Source organism: Cricetulus griseus, chromosome 6 (genome assembly GCF_003668045.3).
Source record: "Cricetulus griseus strain 17A/GY chromosome 6, alternate assembly CriGri-PICRH-1.0, whole genome shotgun sequence".
Taxonomy (NCBI): Eukaryota; Metazoa; Chordata; class Mammalia; order Rodentia; family Cricetidae; genus Cricetulus; species Cricetulus griseus.
In genome coordinates, this window is record NC_048599.1 from 27,362,842 (window position 1) to 27,377,817 (window position 14,976).

Genomic DNA, 14,976 nt, shown 5'->3' on the forward strand with positions numbered 1-14,976 from the left:
ATTGCTTGTGACTTTGCACAAGGGTTGAATCTGCACTCTCCTCAAATGTAAAATGCCCAGCTCTTACTACTGTGGGAGTTGATGAAGTAGCTGTGTTGCATATCTCTGGGCTCAATGACATCTACTTCAACCTTTTGTTGTGAGACAGGGCTTTATTATACAACCAAGCTAGACTTTGAACTCAGGATCCCCCTGCCTCCTGGGGACTGTGGTTATAAGAATGCCTTCCTGCACACTTCATTGATCTGAGCTGCGTAGGTTCTCCTTAAATCAGTCTCTTGCTAAATGTAATGAGAATTTCTTGATCCCACAGAGATGAACAACATTGCATTTTTGGTAATGTAGAAGAAATGAAAAATAAAAAAGACCACTTATCTTCTACAGGATATATGGAGTTGGGATGAAAAGATAAGCAATCACTGTTAATGGCTGACACCTCCAGGCAGTGGCAGGGGCTTGGGGAAGGGCATGGAAGGAGTTCTGCGGCAGATACCATAGTTCTGTCCAATGGTCCCCATGTCGTTACAGAAGTCATCTTGTTTGGAAAACTGAGGGGATGAAGCAGGATTGGCCTAAAGCAGGTGCGGTAACCTCATTCTCATCCCCTCCCCTATAGTGGCTTTTCCAGCTTCCCTTGCAGCTAAAGGTAGTAAGATTTATTTTGGTCAGTGAACTGTAAACCAAAGTCTCCTGGTAAACAATTTCCCCTTTGATTAAAAGACAGAGGAGAGAGGAGGGAAGAAAAAGATAGAAGGAGCAAGAGAAAGAGAGACGGAGGGAGGGAGAGACAGAGAGAGAGGGGGTTCTTTCTTTCTGACATTGTCCTTTCTGACTAGTTGTTTGGGATACCAGTCTAAGGATGGAATGCTTGGAATTGTGGTAGTCATATTACAGCCATGAGAAAAGCCTGACAGAATTACAGAGCTGCAGACTAGGGTCCTCACCTTTTAGGGCTGGTGAATCAACCCAAAATTGCCCACCTCTGGGCATCTAGGTAGAAAATGTTCTTAGAAGGCTCCCCTTCATGCACAGCTACAGGCAGCTTCATAGATAAGGGAATCTTTGAAATTCATACCGAATATCCTCCATTGTTTTGATTTATCCTTCGAATGAAAATGTATTACTGCTGTAATTCTAAGTTCGATTTGAAATACACACCACCTGGCATTGGGCATCCTTGGTATTCCAAGTGGCAGGAAGAGGCACTGTTGGAAAGAGAGCTAGTGAGGAGTGAATAAAAGGAACACACTGTTCCTTGTAATCGTGTCCTAAAGGCGAGGCGTGGCCTTGCAGACTGGGGGGGGGGTGATAATCCGTTCCTCATCTCTGTTCAGGTTTTCATCAGAGGTTGTAAAATGGTAGTCTCTGGTTAGACTTTAGACTAGGGATGGTAGACATGTCTTGCCTGTTTTTTATTTTTATTTGGTTTTATTTTATTTTGTGTGTATGGGTGTTTTGCCTGCATGTACGTCTGTGTGCCATGTGCCCACAGAGGCATGGTGATTGTCTTAGTTAGGGTTTCTATTTCTGTGAAGAGACAACCACAACTCTTTTTTTTTTCCTGACCCCACAGAGTCCCAGCGGGGGGTTATTTATTTGCTCTGTCTCTTCCCCTCCTTTTGAATGGAGGGGCCTTGGGTGGGGTAACTAGTCCCAGGGATGAGGATGCTCATCTGTGGCTCAGAGGGAAAACCACACCTGACTTGAGGAGAGCCAGGAGTCCCCTCAGTCCCACCCAGCATGTCCTGCACTTCCCTGGTGACATGGGTGACAGGACACAGAGTTCAGCAGAGTGCTGCAGTGTGAGCTGTAAACAGGGTCACACCAGCTCCTGTGGGAACCAGTGTGCCAGACAAGGAGTTGGGGCAAGTATGCCTGAGGAGGGGAGGCGGCAACCCATGGCAGGTGAGAGTCACAGCTCTGAGCCGTGCTGCCAGACTTGAAAGCCCCGGGCCTGTGAGACACTGCTGTCTTGGTCACTTCAAATTCCTCATTTTTAAGGGGGACATCACTCTGTCTCTCAAACGCAGCTTTGGAATAGGCCATGGTGAACTCCATCTCAGCACCCGGCAGCTCGGCCATGAACTGTGTGAAGTAGAGGTAGGACTTCTCCTGGGGCCTCCAGATGGTACAAGTGAAGTGCTGACTGTCTTCATTCGTCCCCAGACTCATCTGCCATTGCTCGTTGGTCCCTTCTTGGGAAGCGTATGTGAACGTGCACGTAAACTTGCCCCGGGCCCCTACGTCCTGGAAGAAGGAATGTAGGACGCCTCCTGGTCTCACATCGTGGGGACAGTGGTGAGCTCGGACACAGAGGCCACCAGGAGCAGCGCGGTCCAGAAGGCTCCACTGGGCGCCGCTGTCTTGGTTGGAACCACAACTCTTATAAAGGAAAACATTTAATTGAGTGGCTTACAGTTCAGAGGTTAAGGCTATTATTGTCATGGTGGGACATGGCAGTGTACAGGCAGACATGGTAGCTGAGAGTTCTGCGTCTTGTGCAGGCAACAGGAAGTGATCTCTTTTACTTGGGTGTGGCTTGAGCATATATGAGACCTCAAAGCCTGCCTCCACAGTGACACATTTCCCCCAGTAAGACCCCACCTACTCCAACAAGGCCACTCCTCCTAATAGTGCTCTCCCTTTGGGAGGCATTTTCTTTTAAACTACCACATTCCACTCCTTGGCCCTCAAAGGCTTTGTAGCCATATCATAAATGCAAAAATGCATTCAGTCTCTCTTCTGAGAGCCATGCAATCTTTTAACTTTAATCCTCTGTCAAATAAAAATCAAAAGGCAAATCACATACTTCCAACATATAGTGGTACAGGATATACATTGCTATTCCAAAACATAGGGAAGAGAGCATAGTGAGGAAACACTGGACCAAAGCAAGACCCAAAACCAGCTGAGCAAGCTCCAAACGCTGCATCTCCATGTCTGATATCAAAATTCTCTTCAGATCTCCTCTTTTCAGCTTTGTTGACTACAACACACTTCTTTCTCTTTGGCTGGTTTCACCCCTGTTACCAGCTTTCCTTGGTAGGTACCCCATGGCCCTCTAAGGCAATCCAGCTTCAACTTCACAGCTTCACACAATGGCCTCTCGAGATTTTCATTCCGGGACACCTCTGACACATGCCTGGCCTCAGCTGCTTTCCTTAGTCATGGAGGCAAATTCCATAGCCCCTTTCTTCTATCCTTAACTCTAGAACCATGTGGCCAAAGCTACCAAATTCTGCTGCTTACTGGGGCTGAACATAGCCCCCTCATTCAATTATATTTTCACCAACTTTCTGTTTTTGATAGTTTCCTTCATTGCCTAAGCTTGGATGTCCTGGAATTTGCTCTGTAGATCAGGCTGGCCTCAAACTCAGAGATCTGCCAGCCTCTACCTTCCCAGTGCTGGGATTAAAGGCATGTGCCATCTCATCTGGCACTAAGCTTTTCTTTAATTCCTTTTTACATGTTGGAAATTTATCTTGGTGGCATTTTGCCCTGAGATTACCACTCCCTTTGTTCCATTTCTTAATCTATTTTTCTCCATGAACAAAGAATTTAGCTCCATTTCATTTCCTGGTGCTCAAATTTTACATTTTTCCCCTCTTATTTGGCTTGTTCCTTTTCAGTATAAATCTTTATAAGCAGGAACACTAGTAACCACACAACAAAATCTATACGAGGCTTTTGAGATAATCTCTGCCAATGAAATTAATCCAAAACTCTTCACTTTAGCCTCAGGCAGACTCTTTGGCCAAGGGCAAAAAGCAGCCACTCTCTTCACCATACTATCACAAGAACAATCTCTAGGTGACACACCAAAATTTTTCTCCCTGAAACCTCTTGAGCCAGCCCCCAATAGTTCAAATAATTCTTTGTACCACTGTCTTCTATGCTCCTACTAGTATGGCCCATTTAAGTAGCACTTAAAGTGTTCAGTTGTTTTTCTAATACACAGTCCGATGGCCCATATTCCTTCAAACAAAAGCATGGTCAGGCCTATCACAGCAATATCCCAGTCCCTAGTACCAATTTCTGTTTTAGTTAAGGTTTTTATTGCTGTGAAGAGACATCATGACAATGGCAATTCTTATAGAGGAAAACATTTAAATGGGTGGCTTACATTTCAGAGGTTTAGTCCATTTTCATCATGGTGGAACATGATGGTACACAGGCAGACATGGTGCTGGAGAGGTAGCTGAGCGTTGTACATCTTGTGTAGACAACAGGAAGTGGTCCGTCTCATTGGGCGTGGCTTGAGCATATATGTGACTTCAAAACCTGCCTCTGCAACAGGCTTTCTTTTGGGCCACTTACCAGCTCCCAAATCATGACACAGAGACTTATTATCAGTTATGAATGCCCAGCCTTATCTTATGCTTGTCCCACTAGGTCCTATAACTTAATTTAACCTGTTTCTCTTCATCTATATTTTGCCTTGGGGCTTTTTTTTTTTTTTTTTTACTTTTCTTTCATTCTGTATGTCCTACTCTATGTCTGTCTGGTTGATGGCTGCCTGGCTGGCTGGCCCTGGGTGTCTCCCTCTCTTTTGTTCTTCATTCTCCCTTTCTTTCTCTTCTCTAGCCTATATTCCTCCTCCTCCTCCTTATTGTCTCTGCCTGCCAGCCCTGCCTATCCCCTCTACTGCCTAGCTATTGGCCATTCAGGTTTTTTGTTTGTTTGTTTGTTTTTGTTTTTGGCTTTTTGAGACAGGGTTTCTCTGTGTAACAGTCCTGGCTATCCTGGAACTCACTTTGTAGACCAGGCTGGCCTTGAACTCACAACACACCTCCACAGTGACACACTTCTTCTGATAAGACCACATTTACTCTAACAAGGTCACACCTCCTAATAGTGCTCACTTTGTGGGCCATTTTCTTTCAAACCATCATGGTAATACGAATCTTTAATCATCTTTAATCTCAGCCATTAGAAGGCATCTTGAGGCAGAAAGTGTTTATTTGGGCTTGAAGTTTCAGATGAATAAGAGTCCATTATGGCAGGGATGCATGGTAGCTGGAGCAGGAAACAGAGAGAGTGAACTGCTAGTGAGGCAGCCTATATACTTTCTTTTTTTCTTTTTTCTTTTCTTTTTTTTTTTTTTTTTTTTTTTTCGAGACAGGGTTTCCCTGTGGCTTTGGAGGCTGTCCTGGAACTAGCTCTTGTAGAACAGGCTGGTCTCGAACTCACAGAGATCTGCCTGCCTCTACCTCCCGAGTGCTGGGATTAAAGGCATGAGCCACCAACGCCCGGCCCCAGCCTATATACTTTCAAAGCCTGCCCCAGTGACGTACTTCCTCCAACAAGGCCACACCTCCTAAACCTCTGTAAACAGCCCCAACAACTAGGGACTAAATGCTCAAATGCCTGAGTCTATGTGGAACATTTCTTATGCAAACTATCACCTGAGACAAGTTATTCTGCACCTTGATGCTCTCTGAAGTCTACCTGTGACTTCCATAATTTATGTGATCTAACTCTGAATGTTTTCAGTTAGTGACCGTCGGGGTGTGTGTGTGTGTGTGTGTGTGTGTGTGTGTGTGTGTGTGTGTGTGTGTGTGTGTTTGGACCCTTGTATATAAAGGGGTTGGCGACTGTGGAAATGGCTGTGGGCAAAGCATGAGGACCTGGATTTGGATCTCCAGCACTCACGTAGCAGTTAAGTATGGCGTTGTGCGTCTCTAACTCCACTGCTGGTGGGCAGAGACAGGCAGGTCCTGAGGAGTTGCTGGCCAGCTAGAAACAGCAAATGCCAGGTTCTGTGAGAGACTGTCTTAAAATAAGATGAAGAGGCCTGGAGGAAGAGGCCTGCATCTGTCTGAAGAGATGAACCAGTGGTTAAGGGCATTTGCTGCTCTTGTAGAGGACCCGAGTTTGGTTCTCAGCACCCACAATGGGTAACTCACAACGGCCTGTAATGTCAGCTCCAGGAAACCTGACACCTTCTTCCAGCCCCCTTGGGTGCCACTGCCAGGAAAGTGGCATATATACACAGATGCATATATATTTAAAAAGAAATCCTGCAGGTGCATGGAGGTACATTTTAGTACCAACACTCAGGAATCAGAGGTAGATGAATCTCTATGAGTATGAGGCCAGGTTGGTCTGCATAGGGAGTTTCAGGTCAATCAGGGTTGTACAGTGAGACTCTTTAAAAAAACAAAAGCAAAACCCAGCTTTTTGTTTTGTTTTGATTTGAGACTAAGACAGGGTCTCACTGTGTGACCATGACTGGCCTGAAACCAGCTTTGGAGACCAGGTGGTCCTCTGCTTCCTGAGTGACTGGTTTGAAAAAAAAAAAAATCTTAAGCTACCTGACACATTCATGTACAGGCATATGAACCTACTTGTTCATGTAGCTTCATATGTGTTTGTATACTAACACACACACACACACACACACACACACACACACACACACACACACACACAACAAAGAGGCAATCCTGTACGGTCTGTGTGGGCCTAGTGTAATCTCAGAGTGGAGGGGAAAGCAAAAGAGGGGTTGGAGAGATGGAGTCCGCACTTGGCTTGACATGACCAGCATAACAAGGGAGCCATGAGCCAAGGAAAATGATTGCCTTCTGGGAGCTGAAGAAAAGGAAGTGTCTTCTCCTCCAGAGCCTCCAGAGGGTACTGCTGCCACGATGCTGTGCCACAATTTGGCCCAATTGTAATATAACAGACCTGTGCTATTGGAAGTCACTGAATTGATGGTAGTTTGCCGTAGGGAGTGATAGGCTTCTCCTAGGTCTATCAGACCTCACTAGCTCTAGAACAGTTGTAGTTATGATTTTGGTGACTTTGGAGGTTACTACCTTCAAGGACTTGCTGAGGAATTTAAATAAGGTGACAGATGATTTTTTAAGTTTTCCTGAACAGGGTTACTACTGGTGAGGTGAAGCCCAGCTCACAGGTCCACAGAAACAGGATAGCTTCACTGAAAACCAAATTCAATAGTTTTACTTGGGAGATTCTTGGGAAATATCCAGACAGCCAGACCACGCTAGTGTGCATGGTTCAGGGCTGTTGTAACTTGTTAATTTAGATTCATCTCTATGTAAAACGAATATTGTCTCGATGTTGGCCACTTTCTCAGCAAATGGTGTTAACTTCTCAGCTGGCGAGAGACTCCAGCCAGACTCCAGACACAGGGGTCCTTTTCCTTCCCATGCTCCTGTCGCCTTCCTGGTCTCTCTGTCCTGCCTCAGACCCACTTTTTTCTGTGTGAGTTCCTGACACATAGTTTCTGGGTGGGAACAATGGTGACTTTTGTGCATTTGCATGGCAGGGCAGCTTTAAGGCAGCCCAGGGTGGGGAGTAGAGACCCGTCTCACATGCCCCTTCTTTTGTTTCTGAGAGGTAGGTTTTCCCTGTATGTAGCTTTTCTTATTACATTTGTCTATTGTCTATCTATCTATCTATCTATCTATCTATCTATCTATCATCTTGTGTGGGTATGGTTCTTTTCTTCCACTTTATGGGTTCCAAGGGTTTGAACTCATGTCTTCAGGCACAGTGGCAAGTACCTTTACCTGCAGAACTACCTCGTCAGACCCATCGGGAAGCTTTGCTCAGGTGCAAACCGTGATTAATCCAAGTTGATGATTGGCTTGAAGATGGCTTGAAGATTGACTATGTCCTGTCAATGGTAAACTTTGCTTGCTAGAAGCTTCTGGGAGAGACTCCCAGATGATGAAAGGGCTGTGCCAGTGAAGCAGCAGCTTTCTCATGTCCCCTAGATATTGTCATGCTCATATTTGACACTTGGATCTGGAGTGGCCATACTGGCACCTCAGGTAAGCTGAAACTCAGAAGATGGCAGACAGCTAGATGGTGGTGGTACACACCTTTAATCCTAGCACTCGGGAGGTGGAGGCAGGCAGATCTCTGAGTTCTGGGCTAGCATGGTCTATAGAGTGAGCTCCAGGACAGCCAGGGCTACACAGAGAAACTCTGTCTCAAAAACAATGAGCAAACAAACAAAGAAGATGGCACAGAGGAAAGGTGGAAAAAGAAAGTCTGACACAGGTGTTCCATGTTCATAGCAGCACTGTTGGTAATAGCAAAAGAAGTCCAATGCGAAGAAAGATGAAAAAAACTTGTGTGTTTATAAGCCATGCAGTAGAATACTATACACTGCTAAAAAGTATGAACTGTGCTAATTATCACTGCAAATGACTCTCAAAAGTACAATATTGGATGTGAAAAGTAAAGCTGACGGGTTTATATTTGAGTAGTCTAAAAGCATGTTTCAGAGAGCATATACATGGGGAAAGGTATAATGAATTGAACAAAAACATAACTACCAAGTATGGAGTGCTCACTGTGTATGAGAAGCTTCGTGCTAAAGACCAGAAATCTGAGTTCTCACACTGACCTTAAGAGAGGGGAGGGTGATTGAGAGGTGGTGGACGACACCAAGGAAACAACATTTTCCAGACACAACAGGGTGCACATGTGAACTCACAGTCTGTGACAGCATGCCCTAGGCCTGCATGGCTCAGGTCACACAAAATCCCAGAGAAGGGGAAGTGGCAGAAAGCCTCCTACCTAGTCAAGAAGCCTTTTGCAATTAATAGCTGCTAGGAAAGGGAAAATCATTTTTCCTTAGTGGAATGACACTGGGGTCAACCATACTCCGTGCTCAGTAGTTAGCCAACACAAAACAGTTTCCATTGTGCGTGTGTGTTTAGAAACAAATCTTTTTATTTTTTATTTTTATTTATTTTATTTTATGTGTATGAGTGTTTTGCCTACGTGTATGTCTGTGCACCATGTGCCTGCCTGGAAGAGGGCATCAGATCCCCTGGGACTGGAGCTACTGATGGTTGTGAGTCACTTTGTGTGTGTGAGGAACTGAGCTTGGGTCCTCGTAAGAGCTACAAGTGCTCTTAATCACTGAGCTAATTCTCCAACCCCACTTTGTTCTCAAGAGAGAGAAAGAGCATGAAATTGGGTGGATAGGGAGGGGGATCTGGGAGGAGTTGGGGTAAGAGAAAAAATACAATCAAAATACATTGTATGAAATTTTAGAAAAATAAATAAAAACAAAAAAATACCCCATAGACACACCGACAGGCCAATCTGATGGAGGCCATTCCTCCTCTGAGGTCCCCCTTCTCAAGTGATTCTAGTTTGCATCAAATTGACAAAAATACTAACCAGTACCATGTCTTTGTTACCCACAAAACTGAGTAAGCCTCCTCCTTCCCCGAAAAAAAGAGGGAAGGAGCAGGGTGGCCAGTACCCCCATTTTCCAGATGAGAACTGAATTCTGAGAGATGAAGGACATTACCCAGTGGCTCCAAATATTTAAAGCTCATTTCATTTTTTCATTTTTGTTTTTTGATGCAGGGTTTCTCTATGTATCCTGGCTGTCCTGCAACTCACTGTGTAGACCAGGCTGCCTCAGACTTTCAGAGATCTGCCTGCCTCTGCCTCCTGAGTGCCAAGACTAAACGCGTTCACCATCATTACACCAGCACCCCGAAGTTCATTTCATATTATGGATTGGAATTATCACTTTCAAAAGTGAGTGAGAGGCCTGGGGGTGCACAGAGACCAAGCTTCCTAGATGGGACCAAATGCTGATGTCTTCCAGTTCAAAAGCCTGTGCTTTCTACCAACTGGTCTCATCCATGAAGCATGGGAACATCTCTCTCTCTCTCTCTCTCTCTCTCTCTCTCTCTGTCTGTCTGTCTGTCTCTCTCTCTGTCTCTCTCTGTCTCTCTCTCTACACACACACACACACACACACACACACACACACACACACACACACTCATCCCTCGCTTTGGAGCAGATGGAAGTGGGGGAAACCGCACACTTTGGTGAACCCAAAGCTTCCAGCCCATCATTACTGTTATTTTTAACTGAACCCTGAACTGAAGGGGACAGTGCTCAAATTGAGATGGAACGTTGTATATTTTTCCAAGCTGTTACATTTGAATGTTCAAGTAGTTCTTGAGACAGAAACCACCATGTGACAAATTCCACCATAATCTCTCCCTTCTGTATATTTTGATTTGTCTAAGGTCACATGAGTGGCCAGAGTCTAGAGACACTTAATTGCTCAGAAGGAGCCGCACAAAGTTGTTTCTTCCCACATCTCCCCTTCCCTTCTGAGCCAGGCAGTTGTTCATGGCTGTCAGTGATGCCCTCTGGGCTCCAGGCCTTCCTTCACTGAACAGACTCTTGGCCATGTTTCCTGAGTGAAGGCAGGGGCAAGCTGGGTCCTGTAAGACCCTGTATTTCCCACCATCCAAGGACAGGAAGCCATGGTTGGAACTTGATTCCTTTGAGAGGCTCCAGGCAGAACCCTCATGGTTTGGGCTGAAAAACCCAACCGTTTCACCAACAGGGAGCCTCTGTATTCTGAACAGCGGCTGGGTTGTCTCAGGAGCCAGGTGGCCTTCATCTCCTCTGGATCAGGCCAGCACAGTGCATGACCCTCCTCCACAGCAAAGATGGGGACTCGGAGGAGCCTTGGGGCCCCTGGGGAGACATTCATCTTCCCAGTCTTTATCATATTTTTCCATAACAGTACTGTCCTTTTGAGATGCAGTGGCCCAGCTGGAGGCTGAGGGCTTTCAATGCACTTTTGCTCTGTGCCGTGTCCCCAGGCCAGGCAACGGGGTGTAGTGTCTGTTGGTGAGTCCCAGCGACTGTGATAGTTTGGATTCTGGCACTATTCACAAACTGTGCAACCTTGGCTGGGGATGAGCTTCTCTGTGCTACAATTTCTCCACCTTAAAACTGGCATGGTGACCACCGGTTTTGAGGACTTACTAAGTTTCCTATGGAAAGCACCTAGAACAGTACTTTGCACACAAGCATAAGTGACATTTGCTGTTATTCTCACACTATCTTGAGCTTGGACCCTCTCCTCTCTGTCTTCAGTTTCTTCAGTCCCTCCAGGATGCCTCTTGACAGTGGCAGAGTTGAACTGGTGCTGAGCCCATTTTTAGGTTCTCTTAACTTCAGCATGCTCATCTGCAAATGTAGCTCTTGAGGAGGGGGTGGGGACAGTGATGAAATGAGAAAACAGGTGCGTATCAAGGCACAGGGTTTGACCTTGACCTCGGAAAGACTTTGGAGTTATCGATCTCGTTTGTTTTGGTGAGGAAGACCTTTCTAAGTCAGGGTAGGTTGTGCACTGTGGTTTTCTCATGCGCTGTCCCTGCTTTGCCTTATCCGTGGACACTACAGTCTAGACTGGAAGGGCATTTTACAGGTCGGTGAGTAATTCTGTCAACATCCACTGAGCGCCCATAGAAGCCAGCCACTATTACAGCCACTGGAGCTGGAGACAGAACAGAATGTAACTTCTGCCTTGTGAGCCTCCATTTCTTGGGCTGGGAACAACAGACAACTAAACACGAGAATACATAAATGCAATACATGCTCAGATTCAGTTTCCTTTCTTTTGAAGATAGGGAAACTGAGGCCCAAGGAAGAAAGAAATTTTCCTAAAGATCTCCAGTGGCCCATTCTCCAGGCAGAAGCTTCCAGGTAAATCCTCATGGTTTAGGCTGACTTATCCTCGAGACTGGACTTATCCAAGGTCTTAACATGCAATAGCATACATGTGCAGAGGCTAGAGGTCAACCTCAGTATTGTGCTTCAGCTGTCATCCATCCACTTTGTTTTGTTTTTCAAAACAGAGGTCCTTTGTGTAGTCCCGGCTGTCCTGGAACTCACTCTGTAGACTAGACTGGCCTCAAACTGAGATCCACCTGCCTCTGTCTCCCAAGCACTGGGATTAAAGGTATGTGCCAACTCAGCTCACTTTGTAAATTTGAGGCAGGGTCTCTCGTTGTAACCTACAGCTCACAGAGTGAAGGTCAGGGGTCTGCATGTCTGTCTCCTCAGTCTTGAGATCACAAGCCTGTGCCATGGGACCTGTTTTTTTTTTTTTTTTTTTTTTTTTTTTTTTTTTTTTTTTTTGCATGGAGTCTGTACAGCGCTGAGCCATCTCCCCAGCCCCGTTTTTTTGCATCTTAAAACATTTCATCCTCCAGTCAAGTTTGGGCTGGGGGATTGTCACACGTCTTAGTTTATAGTGGGGGAAATGAGGCACAACAAGGGGGAAGTAACAGAGTTCAGATATAGACCCCTGGCTTTAGGCTATCCACACACCCTTCCCTGGCTTCCTTTCCATTCTGAGGGGCCGGGTGGAAGGCCTGTCCTCTTTCTGGCTTCACTTTCCCCATGGGTGAATTGAGGGGCCTTCCTTGATGGCTGCTTTTTCCTGTGACATTTAGTTGTTCTCTAGTGTACCTTCCTACCAAGCAGGGTGAGCTCCAGGTAGCCAGCAGCGTCTCCGGAGGGCTTGGCTCTCTGCCTGGTATGTCGTAGACCCTCACTAGCTGTGGAGCAAGAACCGAGGGAAGCACGGCGCTTGCCCACGGTTCTCGAGGCTTGCTGGGGAACTCCTGTGGGCCTTCTCTCTGGGTTCTCAGCCCAGGCAGCTGTCTTCCCCTCCTCCCACCCTCGCACCCAGCCCTCCATCCGGCCTGCATTTTTCCGGGTTTGATATCATTTTTTCCACTCTCCCGGCTGCTGCCGGCGGCCTCTGCCAACTTTCCACAGCTACAGCCTCCCACCCCCATTCTCGACCGCAGACCAGAGACAACTTCGGGTGGGGAGACCCTCCTCCGCTTCCTGGGCATGACTGGTGACCAGGGAGTTGGTGAGCCTGGGGGAACTGGACACCCCAGGGCACGTTTTTCCTGCACCTCATCCTTTGGACTGGGCCATGGGTGACCCCCGTGCAGGGTCCAGGAGTATGGGGGCACAGTTGGTTGGAGGCAGGGGTGTCAGGAGTTAGAGACAGGATGATCCAAACTGTTTGCATCTTGTTCTCTTCTCGAAGTAATGTCAGTCCCACCTCCCCCATCCTAACGAAATGGAAACTCCTGACCTGACCCCTACACCCAGCTGGGTCCCGAGCCAAGTGGGAAGCCTCACCAGTCCTTCATCCCTCACAGCCAAGGGAGGTCAGAGGAGGGGGCTGGGTCCTGGGGGCCTGGAACTCACTGACTGGTGACCCTGGAGTGCTCTCTGCTCCTCTCGGGGCTTCACTTTCCACATTTGGAAAACGAATGCACTGAACTAAATTAGTGTCTATCCTGGGATTAATGGACTGAGTTCCATGGAATTCATGCCAGCCCCCTTAAATTATATGCAAAATCGTGTTAGAAAATTTACATCCTCCCATTATTTTGAGCTAGCACCTGGCTACATAGACCTGGCTGGCCTGGAACTTGCTTTGTAGACTGGTTTGGCTTTGAAGTTTCATGGGGAATCCTCCTGCCTCTGCATTCCCTGAGTGTTAGGATTGTGGGTATGCACCTAGTTTCCCCCTCCCTTCCCTGGAAGGCTAGATTGGCTTGAACTCTAGATTCCTCTGCCTCAGCCTCCTGAGTTCCGTGTTTATAGGCATGGGCCAATATTCCCTCACCTTCCTCATAGAATTTTAGCACTTTTTTCCTTTCTTTCTTTTTCTTTCCTTTTTTGCAGTGCTAGGGTTTAAATCATTGCCCTCGCTGTGCCAAGAAGCTGGAACCCTCAGTCACATCTGTGTGTAGGTCAGAGGTCATCGGCCCACCTTGTTTTCAGAGACAAAGCCTCTGACTGGCCCCAGGCTCATCAAATAAGGCAGGATGGCTGGCTTGAGTTCCAGGGATCCACTAGTCTCTCTCTGACTCCTAGGTGCTGGGGTTACAGGATTGTAGCACCAGGCTGGCTCTTTGCCTGAGTTTTGGCATGGAACTCAGGACCTCATCTTCTTAGCTCCATTTCTTTCTTTCTCTTTCTTTCTTTCTTTCTTTCTTTCTTTCTTTCTTTCTTTCTTTCTTGTTTTGTTTTTGGAGACAGGATTTCTCTGTGTAACAGCCCTAGCTGTCCTGGAACTCACTCTGTAGACCAGCTTGTCTTGAACTCACAGAGATCCATCTACCAACAGCCTTGGCTGTCTAGGAATTCACTTTGTAGGCCAGGCTGGCCTCGGACTCACAGAGATCGCCTACCTCTGCCTCCCAAGTGCTGGGATTAAAGGTGTGCACCACCACCACTCACCCTCATCTCAGCTCTTTATTGACTGAGCTATTCACCCTACCTCTCCTAAAGAGGACTGTGGCAAGGGGATTGTAGGACCTGGAATCTTTGTGCATCACTGAAAGACACTGTGTGTTTCTGAGTTCCTGCCTTCCCTCTCTGAACCCCACTTTTCCTAAGTAGCAAGAAGAGGTTAGTAGTCACACTCTGCTCTTAGGCGTTGTTCAGACATCACACACACAAACATAAAAATGACAGGAGCTGGGTGTGCAGCTCCAGGCTAGAGCTTCCTAGCACGTGTGACAGGGTGACAACTTGGCACAGTCAGCTCACACAATCAGAAGCAATCCATTACAGTGCCAGGATGAGTTCTCAAGAGACAACATTTTGTGGTTCTAGAATCTAAAAAATGAGTTAAGGAGCAAACAGCAGGTACTCAGCATTGTGGTGTTCATGTGACCCACAGTGTGTCTGTCTTTTTGTTTGTTTGTTTTTCGAGACAGGGTTTCTCTGGAGCTTTGGAGACTGTCCTGGAATTAGCTCTTGTAGACCAGGCTGGGCTTGAACTCACAGAGATCCGCCTGCCTCTGCCTCCTGAGTGCTGGGATTAAAGGCTTTCGCCACCACCGCCCAGCAGTATGTCTGTCTTAGGGCCCAGGTTAGAAACTAAATCATACAGTTGGGAGAAGGGCCTGAGCACATAATTAATTCACTGACTTTATTGATTGTCCAAGACATCAAGGCCAGCAGGCCAAACCAGTCTACAGTCAAGTTAGGTGTTTGGAGAGGAGGTGGAGATGTCTAGAAGAGCCCAGGGAGAGAGGTCCATGCATCAGACACACATCCTGGACTGGCTTATTGTGGAACATTCTGAGAGTTGGTCAGAGCCCAGGGACAAGAAAGAGTTTTACAAAA

General features: G+C 46.7%; 1 protein-coding gene across 1 annotated transcript; it reads right to left on the reverse strand.

The window, feature by feature from the left end:
• Positions 1-1,725: 1,725 nt before the first annotated feature.
• LOC100774469 (myeloid-derived growth factor-like) lies at positions 1,726-10,513 on the reverse strand. Its single transcript, XM_035447032.1, is given in 3 exon segments — positions 1,726-2,288; positions 2,291-2,382; positions 10,350-10,513. Coding segments are annotated over 3 exon segments (819 nt in total).
• Between the last annotated feature and the right edge of the window lie 4,463 nt (positions 10,514-14,976).